Source organism: Lipophrys pholis (assembly GCF_963383615.2).
Source record: "Lipophrys pholis genome assembly, chromosome: 1".
NCBI classification, from domain to species: Eukaryota; Metazoa; Chordata; class Actinopteri; order Blenniiformes; family Blenniidae; genus Lipophrys; species Lipophrys pholis.
The window spans coordinates 31,925,092-31,939,496 of NC_137635.1; the positions used below are offsets into that span (position 1 = coordinate 31,925,092).

Sequence of the window (14,405 nt, forward strand, 5' to 3'; positions counted from 1 at the left end):
ACGGTAGGCGCTAATCAGCGGCTCGGCCGCGACGGGGGGAAGGTGCCACCGGGAGGAGGGGGGGTGAGGCGAAGGTCAACTGCAGGTCGGCTCTACTTTACGGCGGAAAAACCGCAGCTACAAAATACAACCAGCTGTAAATGACAGGCATGGAGAAAAGAGAAGGAACACTGCGGCGACACCAGCCGCTGGTAAACAACCTGCAATTTAGTGCAGCGGGTCAGCGACGCGCAGGACAGGGAGGCAAATTCAGACACACTGATGTGCCAGCCTTCTCATTTCTATTCAAATGAGTTTTATTTATATAGTGCCACATACAACACCGTGATCTCAAGGCACTTTTACAGTGAAAAAGCCAACAGTTCCACTTGAACAAGCATAGACAATGGTGGAAAGGGAAAGAGAAAAAAAAACATTTTAACAGGAAGAAACCTGCACAGTTTGTTGTTCTACTATAAACACAGTGAAGACAGAAATCTGTGCACAGTTCAGTTTCTTTCACGCCAACACCTCCTCCAGCCTGAGTCACTGGGGAGGAGGTCGAAGAGTTCATTCACATAGCAGCAAAAGATAATATTTGATTGGAAGTGAGACAAAGACATAAGATCAAATGTTAATTCTGAGAAAACGAGAAGTACAGGGGAGGTACAGGAACGCCCAAAAAAAAAAAAAAACCAAAAAAACAACTGTGAAGCTTGCAATTAATTTAAGTCAATCCCACAAAAATGTTAATATTTTGAGCCTTTTTTGTTTCATCCTTGACAATTTTAAGCTTACAAATCGTGCAAATCGTCTTTGACCAGAGGACGGAACCGTCCCAATTTAAATTTGTATGCAATAAGTGTAGAAAAAAACTAAACCATTAATGTTCCAGCTATATTCTAATTTGTTAATTGCCCGAGTACATGTTCTTTCAGTTCCCTACAATTTCTGGACTTGGCATCGTGAAAATGCCTTTGCAAATCAAGTCAACAGTTTTAGCCGACAATGCAACGACGCGGCAGAATTCGGTCTGTTTTGAGAGAAATTACAGCTCGGAGTCGATATGCAGGCATGCTCTGATGTAAAGACTATGGATTAATGCCCTGCTGTGTGCACGAACGTGCAACAGCTTCACGGATTGAATGTGGTGGGAGTTTACTTACGAGGAGGAGTTGATGGTGGTGTAGCCGGAGGGACAGTCAGGGATGCAGGCGCCATTGTGGATGACGTACTCGTGGCAGTCGGGGCTTTTGGTGCGCTCCTTCTCCCGCTTGCATCTGTTGTGCAGATCTTGGCAGAAGGCGAAGGAGACACAGCGCCAGCCCTTGAAGATGAAGTGGTTCTTCGGGCAGCGCTCCACACACGATGCCTCGTGCTGGAGGCCGCGGCAGGCCACGCAGTGATTGGACGAGTGGGGCTTCAGACAGCCGCCCAGGCACTGGTCGTGGCAGCACTGGTCGTCCTGGGTGCAGGCGCGGTGTTTGCACTGGACTGGGCACACTGCAGGGGAGTAAAGAAAGGAGGAGAGCAAGGTCAGCGGAGGTTCAGGTCGAGGTCACATTTACTGGGATGTTCAGAATCATGATCAGTGCAGAGAAGCCAGAATACAAGTGTGTGTGAATGAAAGAAAGTCAGAAGTGATTGTGTGTCCGTGTTTGCATTCAATCTTCCGCAGAACAAGTCTGTAAAATAATAAAATTTGGAAATGGTGAAAACATTGTACTGACAAGCTACTAAACTCTGCTATGTTTACAAATTTTAAATTTTTTAATTTGTGAAAAGAAAAATCCTATCAAAAACCTTGAATTTACCTGTTTCAGTTCTGTCACTTTTTGTTTTAATGTTGAAGCCAATTCTTCTCCACATGTCAAACATACAGGTAAACCAGCATCATTAGCAACTGAAGCATATTTGGGATGCGCCAGATTAGTCTGCTGAACAATAAAACTTCCTCCCGCTCGCTAACTGGCACAAGGATGTTTGGTTTTTTTATTCATCTAAAAGGCAGCTTAACTTTGACACATGTGCTAGTCGGAGCTCCAGAGTCATCTGAAAGTAATCCCACTCCTTGTAGTGATGCTCAAGTAGGCTGCAGTTTGAAAACATTGTCCTGTGACAAAATAAAATTATAATTTTTTAGCATGTAGTCTGACACAGTGAATTTAATATGTGCCTTTTTTTTCTGACACAATGTACCACCACATCAGTTCAATCACTGGATATCATCGTGCAGGGCAGGACAGCTGTTGCTTATTTGGTATCGTTTATAAAAAGAAGAAAACCTCAACAAAAAGGCTAAAGTGCTGCAGTCAAGCGGTCATGTGAGGGTGAAGGTGAAACAAGAGCTGATCCTGTTCCGACACCTACTTATTAGCTCAGCTTCCCAGATGACACAGACAGATTTGAATCAACCCCTCATGGCAGAATATTTTACATCTCTTAATTCCTAGAAAATCTCATGTGGTCCGGTCTCTTGAGTGAGCTGCAGTTAAATCCCCTCTGCGATGCTACAAGCCAACAATCCAAAGGAACCATCAACCAGTGACCAACACACACAGCAGGGATCCAACACAAGTTGATGTCCAAAACATTTATCCGTCTTTGTAGAGTCCATGAAGACTGTTTAAGCACCGGTTCCCGACCTCGGTTTCACAACCGCGACAGAAATCACAAGGAGGCCAAGGCTTTAACTGCTCAGAGGTTTTCAAGATACACTTTGTAGCTGTCAAGGAAAAACCATAGTTCTGGACCCCCTCTCCAATTTCTCAACAATACAGAGAAGCCACTGGTTAACACTCTGGATCTTCTCATTGCTTGATGCAATTTGAGGGTTGGTATCCAGAGGAAAAGGGTAGGGAGAAAAGAAAAAAAAAAAAGAAAAAAAAATATATATATATATATATATATATACATTTCTAGACTTTAAATTGAGCTTTTTTGTGTGAGTTTGTTAGTGTTTTGGAGACTCGAGCAATATAAGCTGAAGCACACTTTTAGACTTTACTTATATATTTTTCCCATTCTAATAATAAGAAAAAGATTTAAATAAACCATTTGAAAGCCTCTTCCAGCCATTGCTCTGGTAAACCTGCAACTCATGATAGAATAAATCAGTGGTTCTCAACTTTAGGTAGGTGGGGCAATGAGGCGTGGTCTGGTGTCTCTTTTTAACAACCTGATGCTGAATTTGAATTCCATGACGCAACTACTGGGGCAGTGCTTTTTCTTAATTTAAGGGTTCTTTAATGATTGTTATGTGCTCTGTTTCAGAGGTATGCCAAACCTACTAGGTGGTTTGATGGTAATGTGAAGGACTGGTAAACCAACCAGGGCCCAAGCTGTGTAGGATGGAGCCAGGTTTCCTCCACAGTTAGTGAAGGGCCACAGACCATAATGTCATAGGAGTGTGAGTGTGTCTGGTTTTAACCATTAAATTACCCTTTGATGCTGCTGTGATGGGCACATTGACACATCATGAACAGCACCAAACATCCTTTGCAGGGCAGGCTCACCTGGGGCCATCAGGTCGACTCTCTGCCTCCACGTACGACTTAAGAGTACCGACAGCAGAGCTATGGGTCAACGTCTTACCCATAAGAGTGCGAGACAACCAACCTCTGAACATTTGCATATTTCTCATCTTGTATTAGTTGGAGTTAGTGACATAAGATGTTGCTTTTAGCAAAGATTCTCATTGGCCAATCATAATGGGAATGTTTTCAAAAAGCGCCAAGCACAAATCGCCAACTGGCAAAGCCCTAATCTATCCCAAGTATTATTCCCAGTAAAGCCAATTGGTGCTTCTGTTATAATCTGCTTAAATATCTCAGAGTAAGAAATATGTCAGCTCAGAATTAGTTGAGGTTCGAACATTTATAGACTTTGTAATACCTTATTTTAATTGCAATGATCTTTGAAGCATAAACACCTCACCATGAGGTAAAAGTTTTCAAAGCTTTGGTCTGAAACAGCCATAGAACCAAAGCAGCAGGGCCTCTTTCAAGCACGCTGGGAAAACAGACTCCTTGGAGAAATAAACCCTGACGGAAGGAGAACAGTGTCCCAACGGCTGCACAAACACCACGGACTAAAGTTCAGCGATGCTTCTTGGGCGTACATGCGATCAACTGAGGACAAAGGCGGGAGTTTGTAGGTTGCCTGTTTGCGTGTGCGCGAGTCTGCTCGTTATGTAATATTAGGCTGTGTGGAGTTTGAATGCATGTTGTTGTTGTTGTTGCCTGAATGTAGGTGTGAGGGCGAAGGTTACATGAAGGATTCTCCGAGGTAAATACAGCAGGCTGACCATCACGCTGAGATTAGCTTCTCGTCCATGACGGCCAAACTAAACCTGATGAGCAGCAGGGGAGATAATGAGTCGCAGAGGTGAGGGGCAGGTGACGGGTCACACCGTAAACAAGTGCGTCTTTCACTCAGCCGCACAAAAACAATAAAGCCTGTGCAGAAAAAAACTTTACTTTAGGGTTTTTTGTTAGTTTCCTCTCTGAGCGCTCGTCTGAATCGAAGCGCTCATTAGTGTCATGAGGTCGGTCATTAAACAGACAAAATAACACGGACTGACCCTCTCCGTCCTCTTACATTAATGAAGTGAGCTCTTTAAGCGCGTGGAGATTGTGTGTTTGCAGAGGGCAGCGGCAACATGAGAACGACCGTGTGAAGGGGGACGCTAAAGGGGGCACAGTGCAAGAAAAACAAATGACATAACCACCTTTTATCAACGTCGGGCCGCTGCTCTGTTCATTTCATTTGCGTCTAAAAAGACTTTACAGAACTATAAAGAGTCCTTTCTGCCTCTTGAGGGGAGGTTTTCCTTCATAATCTGCTGCAACTTGTCCTTCTACATGCAGTCACACACAGGCATACATGCACTTTTACACAAAAGCTATGCTGTGTATGTGTGTGTTGGTGGCTCCTGATCCGGCAACAGGGCTCCATGCCGGAGCACATAGCCAGCAGCAGATCCACCCTCAGCCTTAGCCAATGTGTTGGCTAGCTGCAGAAGTTAGCCATTCAACTGGCCTCTCCCATCTCCAAGGAAGACAGGCACACAGTTTAACCCCTTCCAGTTCTCTCAGTCATTCTCAGACTGCAGCAAGAGAAGGGACCATGCAAAAAAAAAAAAAAAACACCACACAGAGAGAAAGTGGGCTACATAGCTCTACTTGTTTTCCTCACAGCAACCAATGAGCTGCTTTCATACTTATCTGAAGCACAGGTCACTGTTCAGAGCAAAGCTGTGCAGTAATGGAGGCGCTGGAGCCTCAGCTCAGCCTCAGCAGCAGATGGAGGTCAAGGGTCTTGCTCAGGGACCCAGTGGCAACACGTCAGCTGTAGGATTCAAACCTGCAAACCTACTTTCTCCACATCACTGATATTCCAGCTTAGATATTACTAAAGTTTCAAAGTCCTCAAGATATGGAAAAAAAGAGAACTAATAACTCAATAAGTCATATTTGGGGGGGGGCTGGCTCGGGCGGTTGTCGGCGACACAATGTTCTCAGTAGTACTTTATGGTTAAATATTGTTACATTTTGGGAAAATTTAGCTGTTTTGGTGGTGCAGGTTGTAGAACCCTGGACTAGGTCAGCAGTGACAACAAATGAGAAACCAAAACAAAGACTTAACTTGACAAAAGATTTCTGCACCTCACTTCTGAGACTGTTTGACTTGAACTAACGGAGCGAGGACAAAATCAGCGCTGCTCGCCGAGAATGTATTAGTTTCAGTTCCTCCAGCAGACTTTATGTGGCATCAACAACGGCGATCACACTGAAGGAGATAGACTCGTTCGTTGTTCGCCTGTCGAAAATGTTTTGAGGGTGGGGACCCTGAGGTCCTGTGAGAGAGGGGCCACCCCAATCATCTTTGATCTCCCAGATCGAGGAGGACGCTGAAGAGGCTTTTTTGGAGGGAGAATTCTTCATTCTTCTCTTAAAACATGCAAATCTCCAGACACATGCCTGCTTTTTTTATTATCATCAGTGTCATTAAGCCTGAAGGTGGAGCAGCCTGCAGAGAGCAGAGGGTCTCGCTCAGTTTGAGCCGTGTGGATTAGATATGCTCAGCTGGAGTGTGGTGTCGTCAGCATCTTCACTTCTTTATCTTTGTATAATCGCTTTAACACATTAAATCAATGATGTTTTTGTTTTTTTCGGTAGGAAAGAGTCAGAGCCAATTGGACTTCAGTCTGTTACGTTTGCCTACAGCTCCTGTCCTTCCTCCTCTTCCTCACCAGTGGGCTGCTACTCTGATCTCCTGTCATGCAGTTTGTGTAAAGTACTGCGGGATCACACTAAGCCTGGGAATAATGCCGTAGAAATGCCGGGCTCTTTATCTCATTAGCCGAGGTTTCACTTGGAGGGCAGCGCAACACAATGAGACGCTCAATGTCCTCAGGCCCAAAATGGACGGTGGCAACAAACCCAACACGGCTCCCAGGGGTCTTTGTGTAACTGAGTTGAATGCTACCCGTCTGTGCCAGCTTGGAAACGAGTGGAGTGCCAGCCGACGTCGAGCTTTAACAATGTGGGTCGTCGGGGCAAAAAATAAATAAATAAATCACTCACACTTGACTCACAGTGTTAACAACCGGTCTGTGTCCGCTGTCCTCGGGTGCTCTGTGTCGTTCCTCCAATCACTGAATGAATAAATGCAGAGATAGCACTGAGCTGAACCTGAAAACCCAGCGGCTTCAGCCTGAAATCAAAACCTCTGTGCTTCTCATTAACCACAATCCTTCACATAACATCACTTTGTGGTGAGTTTTTCCAGGTTCCTTTTATGGCAGCAGTGAAACAATTGTACATTCAGGCGTTTTGCGTTGAGATCATATTAGACCCAAGAAAATGCAAAACAGGAACGTGGTGGAGTTCTGGTTGATCATTTAAATTCCACGGCAATGACAAGAGTGGTATTAAGTTTCTTTATGAACGAGAGGGGTTTCTTTTTTGGGAGGGTCCAGGCAAAGGCCAACAGATGAGGTTTTAATGTTGCACTTCATACAACAGATGAACAAAGCATCAACCAGGATCATGCCAGTAAGAGTAATTTGACCTGAAATAGGGAGACATGATCGTAGCGAGTGTGTAAGTTTTGGATTAAAACTGGCAGAAACAATCTGTCTTGTTCGTTGTGACTACACACACCACACTAAAATCTATTCACACTATCAAACTGGGTTTCTGCGCCCGTTTCCACCAGGCATGATGTACTGTTTAATGATTGAATTGAAATACGATCAGTCCACATGAGGCACGATATTTACCTGAAGCACTAGATTTGTCTGTGGAAACGTCCTGTCTGGCTCAACCGTCTCTGTGCAATTTGACAGCTTCTGATAAAAACAGGCCTGCTGTGTATTGTTAGTGGTGAGAAGCACTGAGCTGGAAACAGAAGCATCGTTTAGAATAGCACACGGCGATATTGAATGTAGCTGTGTGACCACACCTGGTGGAAATTAGAGGCTAACTGTGCACAAAAGTGCTGGCTTATGCACAACTTTACATGGCTTGGGGAAAAACTATACTTCAATCATAGATGTACAATTGGATCAACAGAAGCCGAGGGGAAATTTTGCATTCAGTTTTATTTGTGTTGCTATGACTTTTCATTACACTTTGTACCCGATGTCTGTCTGCACATTTTATGCCCCGGGGATTGCACACTGAATTTTAGTGATTAAAGCCACTTTCACCCATCATCAGGTCAGACTGGCTCCACCACCACATGAGCCTAAGTTGGATAAAGCACTATAACAGATGGATGAATAATAATTAATAGATTTGTTCGGGGTTTAGATAGTGTTTAAGCTTTGCTACTCGCTTATTGTGTCAATATCTTTTTTTGTACTACGTCTACCTTTCCTCTACTTTGTGCTTATCGTTGTGGTAATGATGAACAGTCAGACACGTTGGAGATCAAACCTTTTTCATATAAATGTATGAATAGAAATTGCCCATAGTGTGAATGTGTTTGTTTTTCTGTGGCATGGGCAATTGTTTTGTTAATATAACATCCCAATTCCTTTTTGTCATTGAACTCACAAGTTCAAATGTAAAATAAGAATAAATATCATCTCTGTTCCTTTGAACGCACACGAAGCAGAGGTGAAGCTGTGACCGAGGGTGCAATGGGTTGAAGAAGGTGTTACAGAGGTTAAACCTCAGGCGGGGGTCCGTCGTCTGAGACCGAAAAAGTTTACGACTATCTTATAAAAGGCGAAGGCTGCTGATTGTGTTTCATTTGTCTCATTTTTCCCTGGTAACCCTGCTGTTGGCTGGTCTGAGTCAGCGGCGCTCTGGTGGACAGGATTCAGGGAGCAACAAGAGACGTAAACAATTTCATTAACAGCGCCCAGCCTCCACTAATAGAACAAAAACACATAAACAACATGGAAAGGCACTTTTTGTTTTTAATGTTGCCCCGCCATCTGAAGGCAGGATATCCAGTTTGTCCGTGACTGGAATAGAAATGATAAACACTGTTCCTTCATTGATGGGCAATTACGCCGCCTGTTTGACAGGCAAATGACGCAGGCCCCAGCCTTGAATCTTCATTTCCTTCCAGCGTGCGGCGACAAGTGGAAATCATGACAATCTCTGTGATCAGCCGGAGTACCTGTTGTGACATCAAAACCATCTACGGCAATAATACAACGCCACAACAGCTTTCCTCTTTCTTAAAATAGTACCCAACAAAAGGTTTTTATCTCCTTACTTAGGAAAAGGAGTCAAAGTGAATCAACAAATCCTTCATTCTGAATATTGTTTGGGACGAGAGCTCCTTATTAAGTTGTGAGCACCCCAACAAAACTTGCATGTTGCACATGCTTCGTCTCACACCCGTTAGTCACGTTTGGCTAAAAGAAGGACTTTCTAATGCCTTTCATCAAAGATATTCTTTTTTTCGCTGGCAGTGATCCATAGCTGTTGACGCAGCTCAATCATGCAGAAAATACTGTCAATAGCAAAGTTGACATTTCTAGAAAAAAATGGCAGTGAAGTGGCAAGATGCTGAGACGAGGAACCTCCTGCTGATCTGTGGGCATGAAGAGATTGTTCTCAGGTCACATGGCCTGTCTGAGGCTTCGACCAGATCGTCATCATGGTGTCACCAGAACTTGAGAGGGGGGAGAAATGTCAACCTTCACGTGTGAATTGAATCTGGTCGACAGTCGGTGTGAGACACCACAAATGTCGATGCAGTGCAGACGCTCGTCGGCTTACCGGGTCAGTTTCAGTGTGAAAGAAGCAATGAAAAGATGATTTAGCAAGCAAGAAGCAAAATAAACTTGTGGAGTGTGACGCTTGACGTAATCGGAGGCGACGGTGCAGAAAAGAAAAAAGATGGCCGCACAAAGCTACACAAAGTACTTGAGCTAAGACCTATTTTTAGCCACATGAATATGGCGTTCCCCATGTCGTCATGCTCAGGAGTTGGTGCGGCAGTTGTACCAGAGAGGCAGAAGTAGGTGAGAATGTGAACTGAATTACCAAGCAAGCATCAAATGTACATTTTGGTATGCTCCAGAGACACACCTTGAAAGTTAGTATAGAACTCATTGATTCTGCAGCTCTGTAGATAAAAGCTTTATCATAATGCACATAATGCACTTTGAGCTGCACATGTTTTGTGTTTCCAGTGGTATCGAAAACATATTGAGTGAATGTGGAGCGGGGAAAAAAAGTCCAACAATGAGGCGAGTCAGCAAAGTTTTCAGAGCACAGCCGATAACCATCTGCTCAGAGAAAGGAAAAATACAAAAACCTAATATAACACGAAGGCAACAGACAAGGCAGCCATCTCAAGGAAAACCACAGCAAATTATTCAGCTGGGAAACTGGAAGTTATTATTCTGTCACAAATAAAAAGCTTTTGTCTTGGATCTACTTTAGTATTTCACAACTGAATCTTTTCCATTTTGCTGTATGAAACACAACGTTTGAGGCGCCACAACGCCACGGTTTGTTATATATACGTCCTTAAATCAACTCGCAAAAAAAATTTAACAAATAAAAAAAAAACCTTGAGTGCAAACTAAATCAAAATATTAAAGGCTGGCTCCGACGCATCAGTGCCACTTTATGGACTGAGGTGTTATGATATTATACAACCATGGTGCGCGCACACACACACACACACACACAGAGTTTTGGCACAGGTACTAAAGAGCACCATGACAACAGCAACTTTATTTACCCAAAATACACTATCCGTCTTATTTAACAGCTAAAATGACATGAAACCGCGAGAACATCTGGATTAAAGTTTGGATGTGACCTTGTGCGAGTAGATAAAAAGAAACACTTGTCGAAACTAGCAGGAAAGCAGCAGTGGGCCGCTTTAACTTCAGCGGCTGTGGCGAGGGCGAGCGTGTACGGCGGCGGAGAAACGCCTGTCGGCCCAGCTTTGACGAATGCCTGAAATGTCTGGGATTCCACGGGAATGGCTCCAGTAGCTGAACGCCAAGGGTTCGCAGGGTGCAGCTCCACAAGACCGAGTGCCAGAGCAGTTAAGTCAGCTCAAAGAACAAGACTCGTGGTGTGTGTGTGTGTGTGTGTGTGTGTGTGTGTGTGTGTGTGTGTGTGTGTGTGTGTGTGTGTGTGTGTGTGTGTGTGTGTGTGTGTGTGTGTGTGTGTGTGTGTGTGTGTGTGTGTGTGTGATAATGATTTGAGAAGCGGACGCGAGATTTGAGAAATTAGGATGGATCAATGCTTCATAAAAGAATTTCCCAAAGAGAATTAATAAAGAATGATTAGTTACTTTAATGCGGGTGAGACAACAACAAAATGAGAAAATAGTAGGTGATATATATATATATATATATATATTTATATATATTTTCTATACTGAGCCCTTTTTTCATTCCTGACTATAAACCCAAGTTTTGTGGTTGTAGTTAAAAGTTCTACATATGGGAATATAGGTTCTCAAGTTGCACCTTCAGGATGTGCATTTCCTCGTTACTCATTTTTAGTGACTGTAGCCTGCAAGCTGTTGCTAACGCACTTAGCTGGAGTGCATTTCGAGCTTCGCCATAGCCAAGTCAAACAAACGGCCACTTCAGCTTGGCAGCTTTAGTCACCTACTCTGTTTCAAGACAGCTCTGCAGTAATCCGAGCCCAATTAATGTCGCTGCATTAGGTCTTTTTGTACGTGGCTCGTTTTTAAACCTTTAGTTATGCATTGCACTCTGTGACTCTTGTTTCTTAAATGCATAAATAAGGCTTCAGTTTTCTGCAGCATAACTAATGAAGCTTCAATCTGTGGCGGGCAAACATAGCAATTACATGAAAAAAAAATACACAAAAACAAAAAAAGAGCTCACAGATGAGTGAAGTATTTGTGCAGAAGCACAGTGGAAAGAAAGGGGCAAAAGAAATGATGCACTAAGAATTTTCTTTTTGTCTCTTAGCCTGCAATCAATGGCTAGCCACATGTGCAAATTCTGAGCCTACCATCTGAATGTGGCAGCAGAAATGGATCATCAGACTGTCAAGGTTTTTCCAAACTTCTACAGTTGAGTTTTGGTGAGCTGGTGAACTGTAGCCTCAGTTTCCTGTTCTTAAGAGGACAGCAGGGACACCTGGTGAGGTCTTCTGCTATTGAGAATCCTTTTAACTTATACAGATCATAACAATAAGGCTCCAACATGTCTTAAAGAGCAGTTAGTCCGATGTCACCCCAGCAGAACGCTTGCCTCTCAGACAACCGGGGGTTTCTAGTTTTCCTATTTGTAGATCAGGATGCAGAACTTTCAGCTATCAGGCTCCTCTCATGTGGAACCAGTTTGAGTTTTGAATTTCAGTTTCAGACTTAAACCTTTTTTAATAAAGCTTACAGTTATGGTCGTTTCAGGCCATCCGAGACCGTTTTCTGGCAAAGCTGCTACAGGTTTCGACCACTTGGAGACCTACACTGAGCTTCTTTCTGTTCTCACTCTCCATGTTTCTCCCTCTATGTCCCTAAGAGTCTGTCTCTCTCGTTCTCCTGTAATCTGTGCTCCTGTGCCTCCAACACCTTCAGGGTGAACAAAAAAAGCTATACAATTATAATATTTTCTTGTTCATTTCATCCAATTACCTTACAATAAGCTTGTTAGTATATGTGCACATCCATGTTTAACAATGTCTGGATGATGTTAAGTGAAATGCTACATGACATCACTGAACACTTTCACAGGATACATCGTTTTTGTGGGTTCTGGTGGACAGGAGAGCCATGCACTCAGAGCATTTAAAGCAAATTATGTCAATAAGCTTGGAAAACTGGCTTTGCCATATGTGCCTCGACAGTATATGACGGCTTAAATGACATCACTGAACATAATCGCAGCCCTTTTTCAGAGGGAGTTGTGACCGGGGATTTGTTTTGCTTTTGAGTCGATTACATTTGTCATAACCGGTGTTTTAAAGAGATTCTAAAGCCATTTAGCCACCGCGAGGACGTTACGCCTTCTGCACAAGGAAGCCTGGATTTTCTGCCACTGTTTTTTTAGTCCGAACACAATTTAATTCTCTCCCGTGACCAAGGGACAACTGCTGATTTAAACTTTAAGGTTTAATGTTATGAAGAGCAGTGGGACTGTATTGAAACCACAACTGTGGTGTGTAGCACTGATAAGCTTTTAGATAATATTCTTTATTTTAGGGGTAATGCTGAAGGAAATTAATTCATACACACTGTCCTTGTGTTATAGTTGCATGCTTAGACAATAAATATCATGTTCATTTAGTTATTTGTGGGTTGTTGTTTTTTTTTTTTACTTTTTATGTTGAGTATCGTGTATTGTTCAACCATAAAAGGGAGAATAACCTTATTATTAGCTGATACAAAGACTTAAATGTCAATACTTCATTGCACATTTTTCTGTAATTAATTAATCAAAGTTAAAAGGTTAAAAGAGCAGCCCAAATATGTTTCAATGGGCAATCAGGAAGGAACATTGTGATTATTGAGACTCCACAGGTCCTGATTTCTTGCAGATATTTTGAGATTGCCCAGAACTTGGCTTAATATAAATTGATCATTAATTTAAAAGTCTTGCAAGAAAGCCCTGTAAAGAACAAATCTAAGTAACTATGATAACACTGTCCTTTCTGGTCTGTCTTGCATCCCCATCCTCACCTACGGTCATAAACTTTGGGTCGTGGCCTAAAGAAAGACATGACTGATATCGGTGGCATGATGGTGGCAACGAGAAGCGCGACCTCCTGAAGCAACTCACAGTGGAGCTGCTACTCCTTGGGCATCTGATTTGGATGCCCCCTAGTGATCATGAGGACCACGAAATGTGGGAGAGGTCAGTCCAGAGGAGATGGGGGAAGTTTCAGGGAAGAGCTGTGCTGCTTCTTTTTCTCTCCATACATCCACGTGAACGACAGGATGGACTTTTGTCACTCTGATCTTCACGTGACGTACCAACAATAGCCTTTCATTCACCCCCAGGCAGCTTCAGTAGCAGTAACTTGGCCGCCTTGCTGACCTCCGCTGGTCAGCAATCAGTGGTTTTGTCTAAAAATAAATAAATAAATAAATAAATGTCAACTGGTGTGGAGTCGGGCCTCCATGGCCTCCATGTCCATTCATAACATCAGCGAGGAAGCTGGCCACAAAGTCCGGAAACAATTGGGAAGAAACCTCTGTGAACTTCTACAACTGCCATTGTTTGGGTGGAAATTGGATGGCGGCACCGGCGCCTACCTGCTGAGCTACACCAAGGTCAGTAGAGGGAAGATCTGGGGTCAATGTGGAAGTGGATTCTGTCTCCTCGCTCACATAGCGTACCGAAGGCTTTGCTTTTCCTTCCGATGTGGGCAAGGTGAATGACTGATGTGTTCATATCCATGATTACACACACAATGTCATCGCACTGTTTCCTAGCAGCAACACTAAACAATAGCTGTCCACAGAGGCTATTTTCCTGTGTGATTTATACTCTATTTCTGTATTACTGTGACACACGTAGTGACCCTGACAAAGAAAGCTCTTACGATTGGCGGGTAGATATATATACTTGACAGGAGCCAAGAGTAAATTTGGACTCTCCATATCAAGAAAAAGCCTGACACAGGGGCCTCGTCTGACCTGGCCTGAACTGATTTACAGCAGTTGTCTAAATTATGAGCACGTGCACGAACGGGGCGGTTGTCGCTTTCCGTCCTGCAGACGACAGAGACACATATGCTGCAAGTGTGGACAGTGGCAATCCAATCAGAGGCGTTTGCGAGGAGCCCTGCTCTATCTCATGGGAGTGTATTAAATATGTAAGAGAACATAGAAACCCTGGTGAAACACTGGTGAACGCTGCCGCTCTGGGAGAGGAAGAGCAGGACATCCCCTGAGTGTCTGGTTTCCAGCAGAGGGGAGATAATTATAGATTATGAACATCACTGGTAATAATGTGT

At 43.5% G+C, this 14,405-nt stretch overlaps 1 protein-coding gene across 1 annotated transcript in view; it reads right to left on the minus strand.

The window, feature by feature from the left end:
- insra (insulin receptor a) overlaps positions 1 to 14,405 on the minus strand; it is a 55,375-nt gene that overhangs the window by 19,235 nt on the left and 21,735 nt on the right. The window contains exon 3 of the mRNA XM_080476234.1: positions 1,146 to 1,482. Coding sequence (XP_080332360.1) covers positions 1,146 to 1,482 — 337 coding nt within the window. The remainder of the gene's footprint in view (positions 1 to 1,145; positions 1,483 to 14,405) is intronic.